General features: G+C 51.4%; 1 protein-coding gene across 3 annotated transcripts in view; it reads left to right on the top strand.

The window, feature by feature from the left end:
• Window positions 1–10,841, top strand: part of IGFBP2 (insulin like growth factor binding protein 2) — a 100,483-nt gene extending 89,642 nt beyond the window's left edge. For all 3 annotated transcript variants that reach the window (XM_065561401.1, XM_065561402.1, XM_005279732.5), the window contains one exon: window positions 7,941–10,841. In XM_065561401.1, the coding sequence (XP_065417473.1) occupies window positions 7,941–8,108 (168 nt within the window). In that variant the 3' untranslated portion in view covers window positions 8,109–10,841. The remainder of the gene's footprint in view (window positions 1–7,940) is intronic.
• The last annotated feature ends 9,475 nt before the right edge of the window (window positions 10,842–20,316 follow it).

Genomic DNA, 20,316 nt, shown 5'->3' with positions numbered 1-20,316 from the left:
CTCAGGAGTCCATCTAGTCCAACCCCCTGCTCAAAGCAGGACCAATCCCCAACTAAATCATCCCAGCCAGGGCTTTGTCAAGCCGGGCCTTAAATCTCTAAGGATGGAGATTCCACCACCTCCCTAGATAACCCATTCCAGTGCTTCACCACCCTCCTAGTGAAATAGTGTTTCCTAATATCCAACCTAGACCTCCCCCATTGCAACTTGAGGCCATTGCTCCTTGTTCTGCCATCTGCCACCACTGAGAACAGCTGAGCTCCATCCTCTTTGGAACCCCCCTTCAGATAGTTGAAGGCTGCTGCAAATCCCCACTCACTCTTCTCTTCTGCAGACTAAATAATCCCAGTTCCCTCAGCCTCTCCTCGTAAATCATGTGCTCCAGCCCCCTAATCATTTTTGTTGCCCTCTGCTGGACTCTCTCCAATTTGTCCACATCCCTTCTGTAGTGGGGGGACCAAAACTGGACCATAGAAGCCAGGCCATACGTCTAGATAGGAGCTAGGGACATGGACTGTCGTTTTACTTAGCATTTATATGAGCCCGAAGAGCCCTAGCTGGTCACAGCTAATCTTTCCCCAGGGGCCGGTGCGGGATTATTCCCTAGTGCTGTGTGCAGGCTGCTCTTAAAAGTCCAGAGCAATTGGGCTTCCACCCCTTCCTGTAGGAGACCATCCCACAGCCTTCCAGATCTCACTGCCTGAACGTTTCTCTGGGTCTTGAGCCTTAACTTCCTCTTTCTTCTCATCCCAGTCCTTTGGGTTTATAACCTGGGCTGTGCAATCATTACTTTCTCTCACAAGCCCTTCCCATGCTTGTGTAAAGGTTATCAGACACCACCCATTAACTCCTTTTGCTGTCCCCCATAAACCAAGTCCTCCAGCTCCTTAATCATAGCAGCATTGTTTGATAATTACTTAAACATATGTTTGTGCTGCCCTTTTACTGCAGAGTTCCACACTTACATATTTGTGACTTGGCACAGGAAGGAGGAACGGTTTTAGTCTCCCATTCTCCCCAAAACGGGGGAGAAAAATGAAATGTTCAGACCTTTGGTCTGATTGGGCCCCACTAAATTGTGGGGGGAAAAAAGAGGGCAATTTTGTGGTGTGTTGTACAACCCTACAGACGCCCTAGCCAGTGGAAACCCTGAAGGGATGACGGTAAGTTTTGGGTATCAGGATTTATGCCAAACATCAATCGTTTTCTACCACAAGAGTGATGCCGATTCCAAGTTACCAGGATTCTGTGAAGGATGTTGAATTGGAGTCCTGGGGTACATCCTTCCACAGAAGCTCAGGGCTGAGATCTGTCACCCTTCTGAAGAAATCCACTGGGCCCAGAATCCCCTAAGTCAGTAGATGGGTTTGACCCCTTGGCTAGTGAGTTGTAGTAAGAAAAGGGGTTGGGCCATACAGGAAAAGGATGACTTTGGCCGGATATGCCCTCTGCTTTTAGCATTTATATTGCACCCTTCATCCCCTACATACATACAGCACCTTTGTTGGGGGCCCCAAGCACCCAGCGTTATCACACCGCTGCACAGGGAAGGAAAACATTGGCCAAGGACACCAGGGAAAACCTCAGCTTTTAGCTCTGGGATCTTTAATGTGCATGCAGAACAGACAGACATGGCCCGTTCCTGCACCCACCACCAGACTCGGGGAATAAGCCTCAGAAAGAGGAAGGACTGAGCTGGTCCTTCCATGTCTTGAACCTGTGGCTTTATGGTGTCTGGGTGTTTGAGACAGTGCTTTAACCACAAACACAGCCTCTTTGGCAATAATAATAGAAAGCTCCTTTACAAGACTTCTAGGCATGAGTAACATTGTGGTGTGCAGCTGTTAGCAAAGGTAGCGGCAGACACCGTGCAGTACTTCTCAACACCTGAAGGGGGAGTAGGACTTTTGACAATTCCCGTTGGCATTGCGACTGGAGAGCTAGACCAGACTCCAGCTGTGCCATGTAGCTGGGTTAGGAATCACTTTGCATGCCCTCCCTCTGTAGGGGAACTGGGGCAACTGGGAGGCCCATTATCTTTTTGCTCCTGGGTGCATGTACTGCATTGTGAATAAACACACACTGGGGCCCCAGCTGAAGAGGTGGGGCCTAAACATACAGTGTAATTCCATCAATGCCAGGACAGTGGGATACACAGAATCATTGTGCATGTTTGGCAGCCCAGTCTGCTTGGTGGTGCTTAAAAACAAACGATTAAGAAATTATTATGCTAGCTGAGTTGTGACTATTTCTGAATTGTTTATGAATCTTGACTTCTACCGTCATTACATGGTTAAAACATAATGAGTATTGCAGGGGATTTTTAAATTCCTGCTAGTGCAAAAATCTAAGTGTATACGCTTTAAAAAAACCCAAGAATGTGGAATTAAATGTTAATAACTATCAAGACTGATAAAGATGCAAAATTGTCCCTCCCACCCTGAATCCATAGTCACTCAGGAGTATCATGACTTACTGTGCAGTACACCATGGCCATGTGGAGCATCACAGAAGCCGCGGGGGCTAGAACTCACATCTACCCTGCTCCGGAAGGACAAGTCCCTAGCATATAAATTCAAGGAGCCTCTCCATTAGATTTTATCAGTATAGGGCTTCTGACACACAGCTGAGCAGTTCTGAGTCCATTCAATAGAGGGCAATGCAATACGTACACATACTAGCCATCTCCTTACAGTTCGGCATATTAGCCTCAGCAATGTTTAGTCTCTGGCTCCACAGAGAGCTGATTGGGGTGGGAATGTGTCGTCTTCTGTATTTGGAAACCACGTGCTACCATTTGGGTGCTAACATTTAAAGGAATATTTAAAAAATAATTTTCTAACTGCCTCTTTCCATGCAAACCCGTGCCATGCATACCTGTCAAAGTGAATGCAATTGACCATCGATCAGTGCAGTCAGTTAGAAGGTAAACCAATCTGGATATGGGAAACTGTTATAAAGGCCAATTTTCCATTCAGCCAAATTCTTACTACAGGCTTCAAAGAAGCATTGATCAACAGGGATCGAGAACAGGCTCTATCCACCAACATCGGGTGCTCTTGAGAGGAGGCATTAGGTACACTGGAGCAATCTATGTTCAATGCCCACATCTCCTCCTTTAATCTAAATTTACCTTGTCTCACTAATAACGTGGGACCATCACAGCTACACCAACACGGCATGCGTGTCTCTCCTTGTCCTTTGTAACAAGAATGGATTGGCCTGAACCCTCACTGCTACTCCACATCCCCGAGCCCATCAGATCCCCAAGGGCTATCTTTGTTCTGCCTTGTTAGTCACCTGCTAGTGCCCATTGAAAGCGTTTCAGGGGCTGGCCCCAGGAGGCATGATGTAATAGGCCCCGCAAGGGATAATGAACAAAGAGGAGATAGATAGTGGGAGGACCAGGGTTAGGACAGGAAGAGATTTAGAGATGTTTTATTACACGTGCATTTGATCAAGTGCTTGGATATTGCATGGTATTTATTTCGTGGGGCTGAGCAAGGAAAGCGGAATCTATATATACACTGATAATTATAAGAGGAAGGGAGAATCAGGGGACAGGAGTGCGGACGACTCGTAGTCAAGTAACATCCACTAGACAAAATAGCTGCATCTATTGTGTGGTGTAGCACAAATCGTTTCACCTGAATGTTGTCCTAGGATAAATGTCTGCTACTTTGAAAATCGGCCTCTTGACTTTGTGCCTGCCATTCATCTGTCAGCCGGAGACCAATGTGAACCTCGGGCCACCAGCCTGCCCCAGCCCCTCCCCGCTAACGGGATTTCTGTGATCTTGTAAGCTAGCAGGGTCCGGTGAAAGGCCTACACACGGAAGAACAGGTGCTGCGGTCCAGCACAGTGTTAGGGGATTATGTGCTATGGTGATGGGTGGGAGTAGAAAACCCTAAGCTAGGGAAAAGCAGTGTTGGTGACTCACTCATTGGCACTCTTGCTCTGAATCAGGTTTGAAATTGGGAGTGGCACTAGCATGCAGTCTAGTTTTAAAATTCCCAAAGAGGCTTCCATCACTTTCCTTAGACCTCCGTGATGGGAACCATATCCTGTCATTCAGTTTAATTTTTTCCTTTCATTATTTTGTTCTATTATACATGTGTATCACCCCAAATAATTCCTCCTCCTCCTCCTCCTCAGTGTCTCACCCTTCAAAGATAGCTGGGCAGAGATTCTTTTAATCTCTCTATAATACCTAGCTCTTTTATAACACTTTTTATCAGCAGATCTCAAAGCACTTTACAAACAAGATCAATCCCCATTTTACAGGTGGGAAAACTGAGGCACAGAGCAGTTAAGTGAGTTGCCAGAGGTCACTCAGCAGGCCAGTGGCATAGCTAGGAATAGAACCCTAGTCTCTTAAATGCCAGTCTACTCTTCTAGCCACTAGGCCATACTGCCACTCATCAATCAATCCCTCCACCTCCTCCTCATATCTGTTGTTTTTCTCTCTCCTCCCTCCTATCTGTGCAGTATCTTCTTTGTAACTAGAATAACATGACAATCTTCCCTCCAATCCCTGCCAAAAACTGAAGTGAACAAATGAGCTTTACTCCCTCGCCTGTAGGGTCAATAAACTGTCAGCACTGCCATACCAACAGGCAAAGCAAATTCCATAGCCAGGCACCCTCTGTAGAGAATGCTTTGTCCCCAAAAGGTCAAATCTAGCCACTGTTTGGGAGAGCATCCAACGTGCCAAACCTGCAAAAAAAACCAACCAAACAAAAAAACCACTGAAATTGGGCTTGTTTTTGGCTCAATTGGCTTGTGAGTTGCTTGTTGGCTTGTTTTTGACTTGTAGATTGTTGCTTCTCTTTTTTTGATCAGCTCCCGGCAAGCAGGGGCAAGGGGGGAGAGAGTCAGGGGTGCACAGCGGGCCCACCATAGTCCCAGACTGCACGCCGGGGGGATCTAGTCACATAGAGTGTTGGGGTTCTTAGGGATTGGCTTGTTTTAGCCTTGTTTTGAAATGGGATTCGCTTGATTTATGGCTTATTGTGAAAGTCGGGGGGCTTATTTACCTTGTGAAAGTTGGCACCTGAGAGAACATCCCATCTAATCTCAACTGCTCTGATGGCGCATTGGGAGAGAGGTGTCTCTCATGCAACCGGGACCCACATCATGTAGGACTGGTCTGTAGGAGCACTTTGGATTGCACCTGGCCATTCCCTCAGTGGTCTCTGTATTATTAATACCTAGGCCAGGGGTTGGCAACCTTTCAGAAGTGGTGTGCCGAGTCTTCATTTATTCACTCTGATTTAAGGTTTTGCGTGCCAGTCATACATTTTAACGTTTTTAGAAGGTCTCTTTCTATAAGTCTATAATATATAACTAAACTATTGTTGTATGTAAAGTAAATAAGGTTTTTAAAATGTTTAAGAAGCTTCATTTCTTCATTGGTCCTGCTTTGAGCAGGGGGTTGGACTAGATGACCTCCTGAGGTCCCCTCCAACCCTGATATTCTATGATTTAAAATTAAATTTAAAATGCAGAGCTCCCCGGACCGGTGGCCAGGACCCGGGCAGTATGAGGGGCACTGAAAATCAACTCGCGTGCCGCCTTCGGCACACGTGCCATAGAGTGCCTACCCCTGACCTACGAGATGCCTTAAGAAGACATGTCCCAGTGCTCCATCATTCATTTTCCCTTAGCCACTCCCTTGCTGAGCTGGGGTCTGGACTGGCCACTGTGGATGTGAGATGACAGAAGGGTGTGGTGGCTCTGAGGTAATCTCAACTCCTTGCCCTTGGGGTTATGAAGCGGCACAAGGCCCAGCTGGATTTCCAGGGCTGTAATTATCTTGGAATGACCACACCCCATCGAGCTGGCTAATTCCCCTGAAAGGGATTATCTGTCTAAAGGAATCTAGGCTGTTGAATAAGCCCCATGCAGTCCAGGTTTCACTTGCATTGCGAAGAAAAAGCCTCTCTAAAGTGGATTTCTGAGAGGAGATCATGCCCGAGAAATGGGTGGGGCTTTGCACTAAAGGACAAATGGCTAGATACCGGAAATAGCAGCGAATCCTTCCCCCGAACGCCCTAGTGAAGAGAGAACTGAGACAGGCCAGCTGCTCCATTCTGGCCTCCCCTGTGCTTGGGGAAGGTTTCACTTCTGGTCCAATCTGGGCTGATCCTGCTGTCATTGATTTTAATGGGAGTTGAGAGCACCCAGCCCTTGCAGGAGACTCTCAGCTCCTTGCAGGACAGAGCCCTCATTCGGTCTGATCCTGCCTCAGGAAAGTCAATGGGGGGGCTTTGCTCTTGGTTTCAGTGGGTGCAGGGGCAGCCTGTAGAAAGGTCCTGCAGCTGAGCTGTGGGCCCCCGAGCCTGCTTCTGGAGGCAAAAGGGGATGATGCCCCAGGCTCATGGCCCCTGGGCCTGCTTGGCATTTTCCCATAATGTGAACAAAATACTGGCCCAAGTAACCTGTTGTTGATATTTCCTGAGTGAGTGCATCTCCCACTGACAGCTGGGTGCACACACCTGGGGACTGGCTGGAGAAGGGGAGGGTGGGGGCAGCGTGAGATGGGGAATACAGACCTAGATAGAAGAGGATAATTAATGAAGCTGCTGTCCAGTAACGGGGGCATTTCAACAAGGCCTAAGGGTGCGATTTTTCATCTGCACTCAGCATTGGCCTAACATGGCTCCTAGTGCAGTCCCACTGACATCCATGAAAGCAGAGTTAGGATAACCTGGAGTACATTTGAAAATCGCACTCCAACCAAACACCTAGCTGGGCAGCCCTGTGGACCCTAGCGTGAGTGTAAGGGCTGCTGGATTGGACCCGGAGTGCCTGCAGGATGTTCATTGTAAATGCCCACAAGCCCTCTTGCTGCTGTGCGGCGAGGAGGGAATGCTCAGTGCCACCCAAAGAGGAGGCACAAAACCACAGCCCATGCCCTTTCAATGGGGAAGGGTTAGTCTTGTAGTTAATGCATAGGCCTGGTCTCAGGTTCTATTCCTGGATCTGCCACAGACAAGCTTTCCGAATGAACTTCTGCCGTACGTATTGACAGTGCCAGTCACCATGGGCACCTGGTGCTGCCACACAGGGCTCTCTCCAGGCAGGGGCGGGGAGCCAGAGAGTTGCAGGAGCAGAGAAACATTCCTTCCTCCTCTGCACAAAGACGTTGGGGCAGTACGCTCCCCGTGAGGCCTAGTGCAGCTGCTAAGGAGGCCGGGCCCCATAGGGTGCTACTCCCTCCTGCCGCAGCATTGGCACTAAGCTGCTGCAGGCAGGAGAGGGAGTATTCCTTTGCAGGGGGTCACCCTACTGCTTGGCCCTCCAGAAGTGGCGCTTCTCAGAAGCCTCAGGGGGATGTGGGTGGCAGTGGCTCCCTTAGAAAAAGGAGCGCAGGCCCTTTAGCGTCTACACAAAGCAGACAGGGCAAAACATCCCTGTCTGGATCCTTTCTCAAAGAGCAGGGTTTGCTTGGTGCCCTTGGCCAGTGCTTATTCACCAGTGTGCCGGCTGCCATTCCCCACCCCAGAGGTGGCTGCGTTGCAGTATGTATGTGTGTGTACAGCCCCAAAGCATCTTGGGCTCTCTCCGGAGGAAAAAGATAATCTAGTAAAGCCAGAAGATGTTCAGTAGAGATGGGTCTGAACAAAACACTCCCATCTCCAAGCATGCCCCTGGCCCGTAGTAGCTCTGTCATGGGTCAATGTGACAGACTGGTTCCAAGCTTCTCCTCCCTGGGAGGAGTCAGGAACTGTCTGTGGGGATGGATCCAGGCTGTAAACGTCAGTGTTAATTATTATTAGTGTAAGAAGCGAAGGAGTCTGTATCTGTTTCTTACCAGGCTTCTGATTTCATTCTTCAGCTGGAGGCCAGTTCTCCAACATGTGGGCTCTGAAGCAATTTGCTGTCCAGTGTCTTTTCCACCCAATAACCATTTCCATCCCACCCTCTTCCCCCCCCAGTGCAAGATGTCTGTGAATGGGCAGCGAGGAGAGTGCTGGTGTGTGAACCCCATCACTGGGAAAGTGATCCAAGGAGCGCCCACCATTCGCGGAGACCCTGAGTGCCACCTCTTCTACACGGCACATGAACAGGAGGAGCGGGGAGCACACGCCCTGCGCACGCAATAGATGGACGCGTTCCTGCTCACTGGAGACAGCTCAGCCTGGCCCCGGTGCTGGATTTTACATGGGTTTCAGCATGTCTATTTATATTCTGAAAAAGACTGGCTTTGTGCATTGCCTGTGGCCCTCTTCTCTTGCCTTCAGCCCGCTGGGGAAGGACTGGGGTGCAGGGTGGGTTGCAAGAGGGGAAGGGGCAGAAATTGCTTTTCTTTGGTCTTTCGTGTAAAGTCAATGAGAGACAAAGCTTTGTCTTCTGTCGGCTCTGCCCCCACTGCAGCGTACTAGGTATTCGCGTGCTTCCAGAGTCACCCGCGGCCCACTAGCCCCACCACCGCAACGTGATAGCGTAGTGCAAGGGAAACAGGGCATACGCGGGAGGCCCAGGTGAAAGCCAAGCAGCCCTGTTGAATGTAGAGTCCTGAGCTCCCCGGATGTCTCCAAAGAGCCTAGGTGATAATGCTCAAAACAAGATGGATGAAAATCTCTCTTCCCTCCCCCCCAAGACCAAAGAATGTAAATAATACACATCACCTCCTGCTCGAGTCCTGTCAACCTGTCCCGATTGCCAACCTGCTGTTTCATGAAGTGGGCTGTGGTGGTGGGGTAGGAAAGGAGGGGAATTCCTGAATGTCCCAGATGGATCACGCCAGTACACAGCTCCAATAACCCTCCTCGGGCAAGGCAATGGAGAGAGAAAGGAAGTGAGACTGTACAGCCAGCCCCATGCATTGCACCTGGGGCCCTATCCCCGGAGAGGCGGAGCACTTTCAGTTGTCAGAGACTTCACTGAGAGTGGATAGTTCTCGGGATCTCTCAGGACCTGGCCCTGAATTATAACCCAAATCTTAAAGATCCAGCCCCGGGATCTGCTGGGCAATCTCACTTCTTGGGGATAGGAGCCTTACTGGTAAGGTGGGAATTAAGGGCCTGATCCTGAGAGATGCTGACCACCTGCAATTTAATTTAATTGCAAGTGCTCCGTATTTCCCAGGATCAGGCCCTACATTTTTTTAATTGAAGAAGCAAGAATTAAATTGCAGAGAGAGGAGGGCTCTTGCAGATTTAGGGTAACAATCCAGGGAGAGTCTCTCTCTCTCTCTTTCTAAATAGCAAAAACCCATCTAAAACCCGCACTTCCAAGCGGCTGCCAACGTCCCTCATATGTTGCAGGGAGCATCAGCCATTCAGCACACACCTTTTGTAAGTAAAGTGCAGTATATATATAGTGCTTTGGAAAGCGCCCCCACGCCCCCCATGTGCGCGCGCGTGCACACACACATACACACACACTCTCTCTTTCATTCATAGATTTAATAAACACAATTCCAGGAACTGTCGGTGATGTTGCACTGGAAGATCAGTTCCCACACTTTACTTTACACATTGATTTGTTTCTGTATGAAACACACAGAAGCCATGAGATTTTCTTTCATACCTATGACATTTGCAGGACAGTTACTAGGTCCTTACACGTAGAGTAATCCTTGGAATTTTTTAAAAATATATTCAACCAGGAAGATAAGGCATCTCCAGCACTCGCGTGTGGAAGTTGGTTCATTTCTAAGGTGGTGATTAGTTGAAAGGAAAGGAATGGGATTTAAAAGACAGGGCAAAGCATGTGAACTGCCCAGGGGGAGTTTGACTAGACTGTTGGAGCCAACTATGGCTCTGCCGGACAGGCACGCTGAAGATGGACAAGTGCTTTGGAAGAGCTTTCAGGGGGCAGAATGTCTGCTCGTGGGGAAATGTGCGGCAGCTCAGTGACTCACTGGGGAAGCAGCCACCATCCACTGAAGCATGAGAGTCATTTTGAGGGGCTGCTGTGTTATCTCGTATGCATCATGTGCTGCCCATAGAACTGGGAGAGGGGTTAAAGCTGCACAAAACTGTTATCAGCTGAAATGAAAGGAGGGCGTGTGACCTGAACTTCACTCTGCCTAACACTGTAACACACCTCTGGGCTTAGACTTTCCGTTCACTTCCTTGCTGTATAGTAGTTGAACTGAAACCGTGGTTGGCAAATCCTAGAACACCACTTGGGGTAGGAAATGAGACCAGGCTTAACAGTTCTTCTTTTGCTCTGTGAATATTTGCTGGCCAATTTAATGTACTTTTTGTGATCAGTTTGCAGTTAGTTACCAGTGCCTTCAATGGGTAAATATCACCTGCACTTGAACACACACACAAAGATGATCTTAGTACCAATAACAACGGCAGACTCTTCTTAAATGCAGATGCAGCACTGTAATGGACAAAAGCATCGGGGGGCGGAGGGGGGGAATCACACCCAGGTTTAGCGTTGTTAATATGAACAGAAAAAAAAATTCTGGAAAGGATCAAAATGTCACATGGAAACCGCAGTGTCACAAATGTCTCAGAGAACCCCCAGCATGGGAGCTGCTCTCTGAAATTAACCCCCCAACTCATCCATCCATGAGATGAAATACGAAGGAGATTACAAAGGGAGGGGCAGGAGTCATCTCTTTGGTCTAGTGTGTGTGTGTGTGTGTGTGTGTGTGTGTGCACGCGCGCAAAATCTAGTCGTAAAAATTGGTGCTACCTGTTTTCTGTTAACATCAAAGGGGGGTTGTTCTGCTTTTCACATAAACCTAGTGAGCATCTGATCTTGTCTGCAGTTTGTACCTTTTGTTTTGTTTAGAAATCATGATGCTTTTTTCTTTCTCTTTTGGAAAAGCTGAACTGCATAAAGTTGGAATAAATTAAAGGGGATGCCAAAAAGTGTCATCTTTTTTCCCCATCCGTTAATAGAACATGTGTTTTTGTCTGGTGCATCACACACAAATACTGGCCCATTCCCTGCTTTGTCCTACAGGTATTGTAAATATGACGCAACAGGCAGCAAGGAGACGGTGGCCATTGATTATTATTATGGGTCCCAGTTGTATATGGCGAGAACAGAGGTAGAAGTTAGCCAGCCTGCCCGATGCATTTATTCAGTGCTCCTGGCTTATACCGTTTTGAATAAAGATACGGTAAGTCTTTGGCCCTCCTAGCTGCAAAGAAGATCTTCCATGTACGAACCAAGTGTAACCCAAGGCAGTGAGCCTGTTGACAGCCTGAAACAATAGCTCTGAGAAGTGTGAACCTCTCTGCCACCCCGGCTTTCATTGAGAGGTTAACTCCAAAGTGTACGGGTGGAATTTTAAATGGCAGCATTTATTAAGTGATCATTGTGGCAGACAGACTGGGGAAGAAAGGAGGAGTGAAGCCTAGGAGGGATGGCAGTTGGGAGCTGCTGCAGGAAGGAAATACAGACCCAAAGGAGGGGAGAAAGAAATACAGGGAAAATAGAGAGAGGAGGCTGGGGAAGGAAGAGAAACAGGGCAGAAGCAGAGATTGTCTGGGTCACAACTAAGGACAACCACCTGTATTTCCCCTCAGTGGCCCAGCAATAGGGTGATCAGATAGCAAGTGTGAAAAATCAGGACCAGGGGTGGGGGGTAATAGGTGCCTAATATAAGAAAAAGCCCTGAATCTTGGGACTGTTCCTATAAAATTGGGACATCTGGTCCCCCTACCCAGCAAGAACACCCACTCATGCTTCCTGTTCCCCACCATTGCCTCTGCACAGTTCCCTGCCTTCATTGTGTTATTCCCAGCAAAGGCCAACTGCCCAAGGCTGCCTGCTTGTTTTCTCTTCAGAGATGGTTAACAAGAGTGATTGCTAGGGTTATTCATTCCCACACTGCACTTCCTATGCAAGCCTACTTTATTCTTATGGGAAAAGCATTAGAGAGGAAACATCTTAAAACAATAAAAGAACCTACACACATGCTAATGAGCTAACCAGAGTTAACCCGGACCCTGGCATGGATTCTGGAAGGAGCAGTCCTTCAGACCCCTACCCCGGGGGGATTCCTTGTTGTTACATGTTCAGCAGGGGACAGGACTAGAAGACCTCTCAAGGTCCCTTCCTGTCCTGCACTTCTATGATTCTATCACCGCTTCAGCTCAAACAAGCCCAATCTTATGGGGGTCCAGTCCTTCCAACTCTACCCTAACCACATCAGCCACACCATCAAGGGCTCATTCACCTGCACGTCTACTAATGTGATATATGCCATCATGTGCCAGCAATGCCCCTCTGCCATGTACATTGGCCAAACCGGACAGTCTCTACAAAAAGAATAAATGGACACAAATTGGACATCAGGAATGGTAACATACATAAGCCAGTAAGTGAACACTTCAATCTCCCTGGTCATTCTATTACAGATTTGAAAGTCACTATCATTGAACAAAAAAACTTCAGAAACAAGCTTCAAAGAGAAACAGCAGAACTAAAATTCATTTGCAAATGTAACACCATTACTTTGGGTTTGAATAGGGAGTTTGGGGTGTTCAGCCCCTCAGGATCAGGGCCACTACATATTATTTGCAGAGCACCCCAGTTCTGCTTACATAAGACACCATGACCATCCAGGCCCACACCAGAGTCATCAGCAGGGACCAAACTTTGGCCCTTTAGAACAAGCCTGTATCTTATGAGTACAGTGTCAGTAGCTCTGGTACAGCTAAGTAAGGAGCGGGTTGGTAGCCTCATTGTGGGTGGCCAATTGCAGGGTCTGTGATGCAGACCCGAAACCAGTGGTTCTCAACCTATTTACCATTGTGGGCCACATCTAATTCTACATGCATGGCCCTGAGGATGTCACGTGGGCCGCAGCTGTGTGCTGATTGGGCTGCAAGTGGCCCATGGGCCACAGGTTGAGAACCACTGCCCTAAACCAATGCATTGTACTGGAGAGTTTAGGGAACAAAGCAGACACTGACAATCTGAAATAACAAACAGTCCCGGGTTACCAGGGATTTGCCTGATAGGATTGTAATAACTAGATGGTTCCTGGTGCTTAGTCCTGCCTTGTGTGCAGGGGACTCGACTAGATGACTTAGTGAGATCCCTTCCAGTCCTATGATTTTGTGGGCTGACTGAGTTTTCACATGTGTTCCAGGCAAGGCGGGGGCTATGCGCTAGAAGAGGGCCAGAGACAGTTTATTCCCTGCCCAACTCTACGCTGGTTGGCAAAGCAGGTGCGTATAGGTGACCCACTCGTTTCCAGCTCAGGCAGCGTTTGACAATGTGGGGCAGGCAGGATGTGGTCAGTAACAGGTGACACTTAAAAGCCGATTCTGGGAACTGTCCCATTGACTTCAGAGGGAGCGGGCGCAGACCCAAATAAAGGGCGCTGCAACAGGACTCTGCTTTATGCTGCATCTGAAGAAGGGTTTTTTTTTTACCCCCGAAAGCTTATGCCCAAATGAATCTGTTAGTCTTTAAGGTGCCACTGGACTCCTCGTTATTTTTGTGGCTACCGACTAACACGGCTATTCCTCTGACGCTTTATTCTTGTGTCAGGGCTACCCTCTGAACGCTGGCGGAGTGAGACCACATTAGTACACTCACCAGCGCTACTGTTACTTATTCAGTGATGCCCAAGTACAGATTTTTGCAAACCAACCCCAGAGCTGCCAGTGTGTGGCTGGTGCCTTCGCAGGGCTGTCAGCCACTGATCATTTCCTGTTCCCTTTGGTGGGATCACTCACTACATAGACGGGGCTTAACCTATCGTTTTGTTCCTCATTGTGCTCTGGACGTCAGCAGAGAGGGTCAGTGGCTAGGGCGCTAGGCTAGAGTTCAATCCCTGCTCTGTCGCACACGTCCTGGCAAGTCATTGTCTCTCTGTGCCTCAGTGTGCCATCTGTAAAATGGGGCTACTAGCCAGCCCGCCGCTCACCGGGGTGTTGGGAAGCTAAATGCATAAAGATGGTGAGTGCTCAGCTACTACGGTAATAGGGCCCAGATATTAAGTACCTACACTCTATAGAAACCCCTACTAGGCTGCTATGACGCGGGGCTGGAGGGTGAAGACAAGGCTGAGTTTAGCTCTACTATGTTAAAGCAGCTTGATGAGTGACTGGGGAAGAAGGAGGAGCCCCAGACAGCTACTACAGGAGGTGCTTTCTGTTCAAATGCCAACCAGCCTGCAGGTGGATGGGAGTCGGGGCCACCCACCCACATTGCACCGGGCATTATGGGACAGGCTTTCCCCCAAGTAGCAAGTTCCTGGAATTGTGTCAGCAGTGCTGCCGTAGCCATGTTGGTCCCAGGATATTAGAGAGCCAAAGTGGGTGAGGGCATATCTTTTATTGGGTTGGTGAAAGAGACACGCTTTCGAGCTTATCCAAAACTCTATTTCTGGCCTGGAATCAAGGCAGGCCTGAGCTGTCTGGAAAGATCAACAGAAGGGTCAGTAACGCGGAGATCTAGGCAGGTGTCAGTCAACGTCAGGTCGAAATGCCGAGGTAACGTTCGCTCTCCCTGCAGCGTTACATGGATACAAGTCGCTAGCACTTCCTGTCCCAAGTTGTGTGTAGCACGGGCCGTGCGCGCTTAAACAGCTGCTGTGTTCCACATCAGAGCTGGGTGCAGTGATTGGTGACGGTTGTAGGAGTGGGGTGTGGGATGTGTGTGTTTGTGTGTGTGTGTGTGTGCTATTAAACAGCTGCTGTGTTCCACATCAGAGCTGGGTTCAGTGATGAGTGACGGCTGTAGGGGTGGGGTGTGTGTGTTTGTGTGTGTGTGTGCTATTAAACAGCTGCTGTGTTCCACATCAGAGCTGGGTGCAGCTCAGTGATGGGTGACGGTTGTAGGGGTGGGGGTGTGTGTGTGTTAATACAAATATATTATCTCCTTGTATTGTTGTGAAACTGGCAAATAAACAGCCAGGACCCCACCTGCTGAGACTGTAGCGTCAGAGCCAGAGAAGACACATCTTCGCAACTGACATGGTTTCTTTTTAATTAATTTGCACTTATTAGCAGCACAGCCTTAACTCTTCTAGAAAGTGCCCTGGGATTTGTAATACCTGCCGTTGGCCAGGAGCTTACTTGGATGTTTCATCCAAAAGATGGCACCTCCTGCAGCATACTGGCTGGGTTGGTGGATCGGTACTAACTCCAGGGGAAGTTAGTACCTGCCAACCACCACCACCACGTGCAGCTGCAAAGGAAACCCCAACTCAGTGGAAGGGGCAACAGCAAAGAAAACCATTGACCTAATAGTCAAAGGGACCCCACTGCCTCTCCAGCCCAACCCACCATGCGGCAAACATAGTCTTACCCTCTATAAGTCCTGCTTAGAGCCAGAGGGGAGCGACCGGGCCCCTAGGACCTGGGAGTCAGGGAGCTGATGCTAGGTAAGATGGTTGTGAATCGTGATGATGCCTTGGGGGAGTGAGGAGCTGTGAAGGATGTGTGTGTGTGTGTGTGTGTGTGTGAGTGTGTGTGTGTGTGTGTGTGAGAGAGAGAGAGAGAGAGAGAGAGAGACATAACACAGTGATGGGAGGGAAATAGGAACCCACATTGCTAGAGGGCGGCAGAGGCCCATGGCCACGTCCACCTAGCTCATTGATCCAAAGAGCACAGCTCAGGGCACACCCGGCCTGGCCAGCTCTTGTGACTTTATCACCTGTCTCGTGCTATTTGGCTGCTCAGGCGTTTCTGAGTCTGAGAATGGGGTGACCAGAGTCCCGATATCTGGGGCATTTTCTTCTATAGGCTCCTATTACCCCCCACCCCGTCCCGATTTTTCACACTTGCTGTCTGGTCACCCTATGCCGGAATGGGGGGCCTGCTGACTTTTCGCCATGGGGCCCCGCCCCTCCTCTCCACCCCAAGGCCCTGCCCCCGCAGCCAGGCTGGCAGCTGGAGACTGGCCAGGGAGCCCAGACATCTCTGGGGCACCGCTGACCCTCCTGCCCTGGGCTGCTCCCAGCTCCCCACCCCAGGCAGGTGGCGGGTCCATGGCTCCAGCTCTTGGCTTGGCCGGGGGCAAGGCAGGAGAGGAAGAGGCGGGTCGGGGCCTCGGGTGGAAGAGGTGGGGTGGGGGTTGCCAAGACTCTAATCGCACAAAACCGAACACGCTTGCCCCGCCCCCTACCCCGCCCCTTCTCGGAGGCCCCGCCCCTGCTCACTCCATCCCCCCTCCCTGCGTCGCTCGCTCTCCCCCACCCTCACTCACGCGCTCATTTTCACCGGGCTGGGGAGGGTCCCTTTTTGACCGAGTGTTCCCGTTGAAAACCGGACACCTGGCAACCCTGGGGGGGCCCCCAGCCCCCCCCCACTTTTGGGAAGGCTCCGCCGCCCCTGTTCTGAGTTCGGTCCCGTTTGGCCCGTATTCAAAATGGCTGCCCTCTCCCATGACCACCCAAGCCTCTGGCTACCCTCAGCAAAATGGCTGCCATTTCCCTACAGCCTTTGCAAGTGACAGCCAGCCTGCCTTCAGCAAAGATAGCCACCGACTCCCCTTGTTTCCGAGGGGTCTGAAGCCGGCCTGCCCTCAAGGCAAATAGTGGCTCCCTGTGAAGGGCAGGCAGAGGCCAGGGGAATATAAAGAGGCAGAGAGTGAGTCTGTCGGCCAGCAGGTTCGGGAGGCTGGGGGGTGGGAGCAGGACAGGAAGGTGTCAGGGAATGAGGGGGGCAGGAGGCAGGCCGATTGAGGGCATGCAGGGGATGGTGTGTGTGTATGTGTGTGTGTCGGGGGGGGGGCAAAGATGGAGCCAGTGGCACCAGTTAGTGGGGTGGGGGATGATTGCCCCCCCAAGACTTTCACCCTTGTGCGGGCAAAGTCCCATAGGCCACAAAGCCAGGCAGGTGGCTGTGGCCTGACCACATTTAAGGAGGGGGTCCTGCACTAAATCAGTATAGCTGCTACCGGCGTGGTCCCGAGCATCGCGCCGGCTGGCTGGTGCCAATGCCTCTGAAATGTGCGGCCAGGCCAAACGAAGCTGGGACCTGGCGCCCGGAGAGCCGGGGAGTCCAGCCAGAATCGACTCCTGGCACGGATCCGAGGAGGGGCCAGGAGCAGGGACCAGAACAGGGTCCCTACCATGAGGGGGGGTAGGAACTGGAAACTCCCCTCCCACCAAAATATCTTGAAATGGTGCCATTGAGGGAGAATGTGATGGGTAGAAGGCTGGGAAGGAAAAGGGAGGGTTATACGGGGGGGGGGGGGGGGGGGGGGCGGGGAGGGGAAAGTGAAGGCAGGGGACTGTAGGAAAGATGGAGAGAGAGGGCCAGTGAGGCAGTTGCTAGGGATGGGTATAGCAATGGATGGCAGGGCAGCCTCCCCTCACCCCCACCACGGGGCTAGGGGGCAGTGGCTGCCCCGCAAGGTGAAGGAATGAGAAGGTATCAAAGAACCGCGCGAGTGAAAAATCTCATGATTTGGTGGAGTCCTCACGCTTGAGTTTTGAATGCTCAGGGCTGGTGACACAGCAGACATAAACGCATACATACACACACCAGCACATGTGTGCACCCATACACGTGCGTATACACACACACCCCCACACCCCCGTGCATGCGTGTATCAGCTCTCTGTAGTGCATTTACAAATGAAAATACAGCCTGGCCCAATAACCGGGGGCGGAGGGCATGGAAAACACGCGCCCGCCCAGACCTGAGGAAAAAGGATCGAAGCTAGCGCTGAGCCTTTCTTTGCCCTCTGCGGCTGCATCAGTCCCTGACCCCAATGTGCCAGGGGCCGTGGTGGGGAGATGCTGGGCACAGCCGCCCCTGCTCCCTGTATGAGACATTGCACATTGGCGCCTCTGGGCTGCCTGCCTTATGGAGTCTCCTAAACAAAGGAGGGATGTGTGTGACGGGACGGGGGTGAGGGGGTGTCATCAGGCAGGCAGCTAGGGGTGGCGGGATGGGCTGGAGATATCTGCAGGGTCAGTGGTGGGGAGAGACCCGGGTGGGTCCCTGACAGACCCCAAAAGCCAGAGCCGGCTAGTCGGGTCTGTACGAAGTGTAGCCGTAAGGGTCATTGTCACCCTTCAGCACCTAGAAACCTTACCGTCCCGCCTTTGATTTGTGCAGGGGGGTGCAGCACCCCTCTGCCCTCGTGTGATGGGGCTGCAAATCGGGTCGTTACATGATGTCTTTTAAGGAGAAAAGTCATACTGGAGACAGGCGCCAGGCTCACCGCACGGGCGGGATGGCTCGGCGTGTCTGGTTAGTCACAGACCAGGGCCAGCAGCAGGCCCAGTGCCACACGTGTGAGTGAGCGAGCGAGAGGAACTGCTGGAGGTCTGATGAGGCCTGGGCCAGAGCAAGCCAAAGGGAATGTGCTTCACGGGTCAACCCTGAGAGATGTCCTCCTCCCTGCAGCCCAAAGGAGCAGGAGGGACAAAGCCAGCTGCAGCTCCCCTCCACCCTGCTGCACCAAGGGGCACCACCCTGCCCCAGCGCGGGACGGGGACGGACATGCATCCTGCTGGATGGTGGTGGTGGTGGGGGCGCGTGGGCTTCAGGGGAGCCAGCGGGGCCTGGTCACTGCTCAATGCCACCTTGGAACTAGTGTCCATGGGTCTGGACATGCAGCTGGGTTACAACGACACACCACCCCCACCCGGTGGCAGAGAGTCAGAACTGCAGCCTCCCACTCGCATCCTGGGGAAACTTAAAAACTCGGGCTGCTGTTTGGTCTTTGTGTCTGGCGATGTCTTGGTCTTGTCTGTTCAGGCGTGGCTGCCGGAAGGGCGGCGTCCTGCGGCCCAAACAAGGTGACTCCCATACAGCGATCACACAGCATGAACAGGTGGTGCGGTTTGACGCCCACCCACGGGCGGTAGAGCTGGAGGGATAAGTCTGGTTTGCAGCCCACGCTCCCCCGCCCAAAAGCTGTGTAAAGACCAGACCTCCTTCACAGCAACTGGGTCCTTGGAAAGGCGAGATTATTCCCTGGATGTGTGCAGTGTGACTTAGTCTGTTTTTAACGGCACTTTCAATGAGGACTCACCCTTTTGGATCTAGAATATGCTCTTGCTTGGGCGTCCTCCCTGAGCTGGGCTGCATCTGCAAACCATGGCAGGACGTGCTGCTCCTGTAGCCCATAAGGCAGCGTTCCCATGGCTGCACGTGTGCAGTTAGTGGCTTGCCTCAGTGTCGCATGCTCCGTATAGTCAGGGCGTTGGGCTGGGGCTGTGGGTGGGCATGTGACCCCACAAAACTCTGCCTAACTCACTTAGATAAGGCACAGTCTTGCCTCACTCTCTGTGCTGCTCTAATGGACGCCATGTGTTGCAGCTGCTTCATTAGCGTGTGCGACACCCCTGGCGCAAGAGTCCACGAGTTCTATTCCCCGTGCTGTGCGGACCGCCAGCGCACCTCTGTGCATCCGGCCTGGGATTGTTTGTTAGTGCCTGGCAGCATTTCCTGTGTGGGAAACACAAGGCCTTTAGTCCCTTCCGTGTGTGGCCAGACCCATTGACCTTTGGTGACACTGGCCTGATACGCTGCCCTGTTTTTCATCCCGTTCGGATAAGGCGTCTCTCCTCAGCCTCCTCACTGGAGTAATTTAAAACTAGCCTGACCCAAGCACTGGAGAACATTCCTGCACTCCCACCAGTTCCCTTGGCCTCAGCCACAGGCACAGAACCCCTGGGCTCTGCTCTAAGCCCTGCCACAGACTTAGGCACAGCGTGGCTAACGGAGCTAGCCAGAGTTTCTCCTTTGGGAAACGGGGGCGCGTGATTCTGCCCGTCCTTACCAGAGGATTTGGTCGTTGCAGTTTGTGGAGGGCTGTGGAGATATAACGACTCAGGGGGCCTTATCAGGATGTGCGGAGATTGTTATGAAGCGCTGCCTAAGGGCCCGACGTGGCACAGCCATGAATGAAAAGCCCCTCCCCGCCCGCCCACCTTTGGTGGGAGGTCAATATTTCCTGCCTACTTTACAAATGGGGAAAGTAGGGCACAGAGCCATCAAAGGTCAAACTTGACTGCTTCAAGTTAGGCATCCAAGTGGAAAGCCGGCCACTGCGTTAAGTGCCTAACGTGAGGACCCTAAGTTGGAACATTTTGGCCTGTGGGAGGCGCCCAGCAAGCCGGCGGGAGAGTCAGGCATCATGCCCTGGTCACATGTGGGGTATGAGGGAGCGGTGCTGCCCTCTCGTGAAAGGCTATTGCCTCTGCTAAAACACGGCCACAGACTGCAAGGGCTATCGTCCAGGGAGAGAGGCATGTGGGTTTGGGATGTGTGCTCACTCTAGTAAGCAGCCAACCCATTCTCCCCAGCAGGACGGCCTTCCGCTCATCGGGAAATGGACCGGTTACCAAACTAACCAGGAATCAGCCTCGTGAGAGCGTTTAGCAACGTCCAGCGGTGTCATAGGAACTGCCAGCATGGA

Source organism: Chrysemys picta, chromosome 11 (assembly GCF_011386835.1).
Source record: "Chrysemys picta bellii isolate R12L10 chromosome 11, ASM1138683v2, whole genome shotgun sequence".
Lineage (NCBI taxonomy): Eukaryota > Metazoa > Chordata > Testudines > Emydidae > Chrysemys > Chrysemys picta.
The sequence above is the reverse complement of the archived record's forward strand: the minus strand, read 5'-3'. Positions and strand labels throughout refer to the sequence as shown.